General features: G+C 54.4%; 1 protein-coding gene across 1 annotated transcript in view; it reads left to right on the top strand.

Annotated features, from left to right (window-relative positions):
* Positions 1-2076, top strand: part of ALPK3 (alpha kinase 3) — a 24410-nt gene that overhangs the window by 11455 nt on the left and 10879 nt on the right. The window contains 2 exon segments of the mRNA XM_035899481.1: positions 1145-1832; positions 1835-2068. Coding sequence (XP_035755374.1) covers positions 1145-1832; positions 1835-2068 — 922 coding nt within the window.

Below are 2076 nucleotides of genomic sequence, written 5' to 3'. Positions count from 1 at the left end.
CTCCCCCTTCAGCTCTTCGCTCTGATGACTCCCTGATCACATCAGCACGAGATCCGTTACTGCATCCAGGGATAGCTGCCATGCCGGAAGCAAGAGGAAGGTCAGGAGAAATTCCTCCCTCCAGAGCCTTCCAGTGCTGGTAGCAGCGTGTGCTATGGCTGCACCGGAGAGGAGCTGAGCATTAGGACTGGACGAAGGGGAGCGAAGGGAAAGCGCTGGCTGCCTCCAGGATGCCAGGTCCAGGGGATCAGGCAGGGACAAGGGCAGAAACAGTTCATAGGAGTGTCCTAAGCAAGGGCACAGAGGGGAAGGGGCTTCAGCCCTGTCCCAGGAGGGTGTTTCCTAGCTCTCACCTCAAGGTCAGGGAAAGGAAAGGGCTGCTTTGGCACTCAACTGATGGAGCCAAGGGCCTCCTTTATTCAGCTTCTTTTAACTTTAAATGAGGACTGTGTTTTTGGAGACCCAGGCACACCCTGTCCCCAGCAAGCAGAGACCTGTTGCACCCTGAGTCCTGGATCTGGGGTGTCAGGTGGGTGCAGCACCATCCAAAAGTGCAGAATATCGGTATTGCTGATGGTCCTGTCATCCTCGTCATGCTTGCCTGGGCTTTACTGCAACCCCGGGTGTGCTCCAGGTTTTCATCAGAGGCTGGCTCACCTTTCACTCGAGCAAGGATCTCCATTGGCCAGGTGTCCCCAAGGGGTGACAGCAGGGACGGCACACACATGCTTGTGCTGGTGCCTGTGCAGCAGGGTGGGAAGGCTTTGGTGAGGTAGCAGGGTGGAGGAAGAACAGAAATGTCACGTAGGCTGTGAAGAGCGGAGCGGAGAAGATCCTGCAGAGGAATGTGGCCAAGAACAGTTGGGAAGCCTGGTGCTAGCTGTTCCTCCTCCATCACAGCCCTCTCTTACCAGAGTTACAGCCCAGGAGGGAGCTGGGCACTGACTTAACGTCCAACTTGCATATCTGTTAGAGCTGAGAACAGGCAGAGCCCGGCAAGGGAGGCCAGCCCCAGGCCTCCAGACCTACTGTGGGCACCCCAAAGGCCTCATCTTCATCTTCTGGCCCCTCTGGAGCAAGAAGTGGGAGAGCGTGCATGCCTGGGGAGGGCGGGCAGGTCTCACACAGAGCTTTTGGTTTCCAGGTGCCGAGAAGAAGACGCAGGCATTTACCAGGCCTCAGCTAGAAATAACAAAGGCATCGTGACCTGCTCTGGTGTGCTGGAAGTGGGAACCATGACAGAGTTCAAAATCCATCAGAAGTGGTTTGAAAAAATTAAGAGAAAAGCTGAAGAAAAGTTGCGAGAGATAGAACAGGGCAAGAAACGAGGGAAAGAAAACGTGGAGGTGGAGAAGTTGCAGGGAATGAGCCCTGATCGACTCCAGAGAAAGCGGAGGCTGGCCAGGGATCTGAATCTCCGGTCAGGAGCTTCTCCGTGGGAAAAGGAGGACACAGCAAAAGTGCACGTCACCGATTCTCAGTCCAGACTGCATGAGGATATTGATGAGCTGGCAGAGCAGCCAGTCAATGCCATGACGGGCTTTCCAAACAAACTGATAGTGCCTTTGAAAGCAGAGGTGACCACCAATGGAGATGCCTCCTTGGAAAGTGTGGAGAACGGGAACAGCTTTCTCACATACATCTACGAGACGGTGGAGGACCTATCGACTAAGCCCATGGCAAAGGACTCTGCAGCTAAAAAGAAAAAGAAGGTGGAGGCTCCCCCTGCAGCAAAGCAGGAGGTTTCCAAGCGAGAAGAAAGCGGGCGAGACAGGGCCAACCCCTCTGTAAACCCGAGGTTCGCCCCTCCTGTCCCCTTACGCAGGAATGTTTGCGTTTGAGGGTAGCAAATGATCAAGAAGTGGAAAACAGTCCAAAAATCAAAGAGCCCGGGAAAGCTGTGAACCCAGACACTAAAATCAATGGTGATGTGCACTTCTCTTTGAGAGAGATGTATTTTGATAAGGAAGTGAAGCCGGTGGCAGGGAAGAAGGAGGCGGAAGCCAAGGAAGAGACTGCGAGGGAGGCTGCCCTGCAGCCTGTGGCAGTTGGCAGGCAGACAGAGGATGCTCTGTT

The sequence above is a fragment of the Egretta garzetta genome, unplaced genomic scaffold (genome assembly GCF_000687185.1).
Source record: "Egretta garzetta isolate BGI_Z169 unplaced genomic scaffold, ASM68718v1 scaffold287, whole genome shotgun sequence".
NCBI lineage: Eukaryota > Metazoa > Chordata > Aves > Pelecaniformes > Ardeidae > Egretta > Egretta garzetta.
The sequence above is the reverse complement of the archived record's forward strand: the minus strand, read 5'-3'. Positions and strand labels throughout refer to the sequence as shown.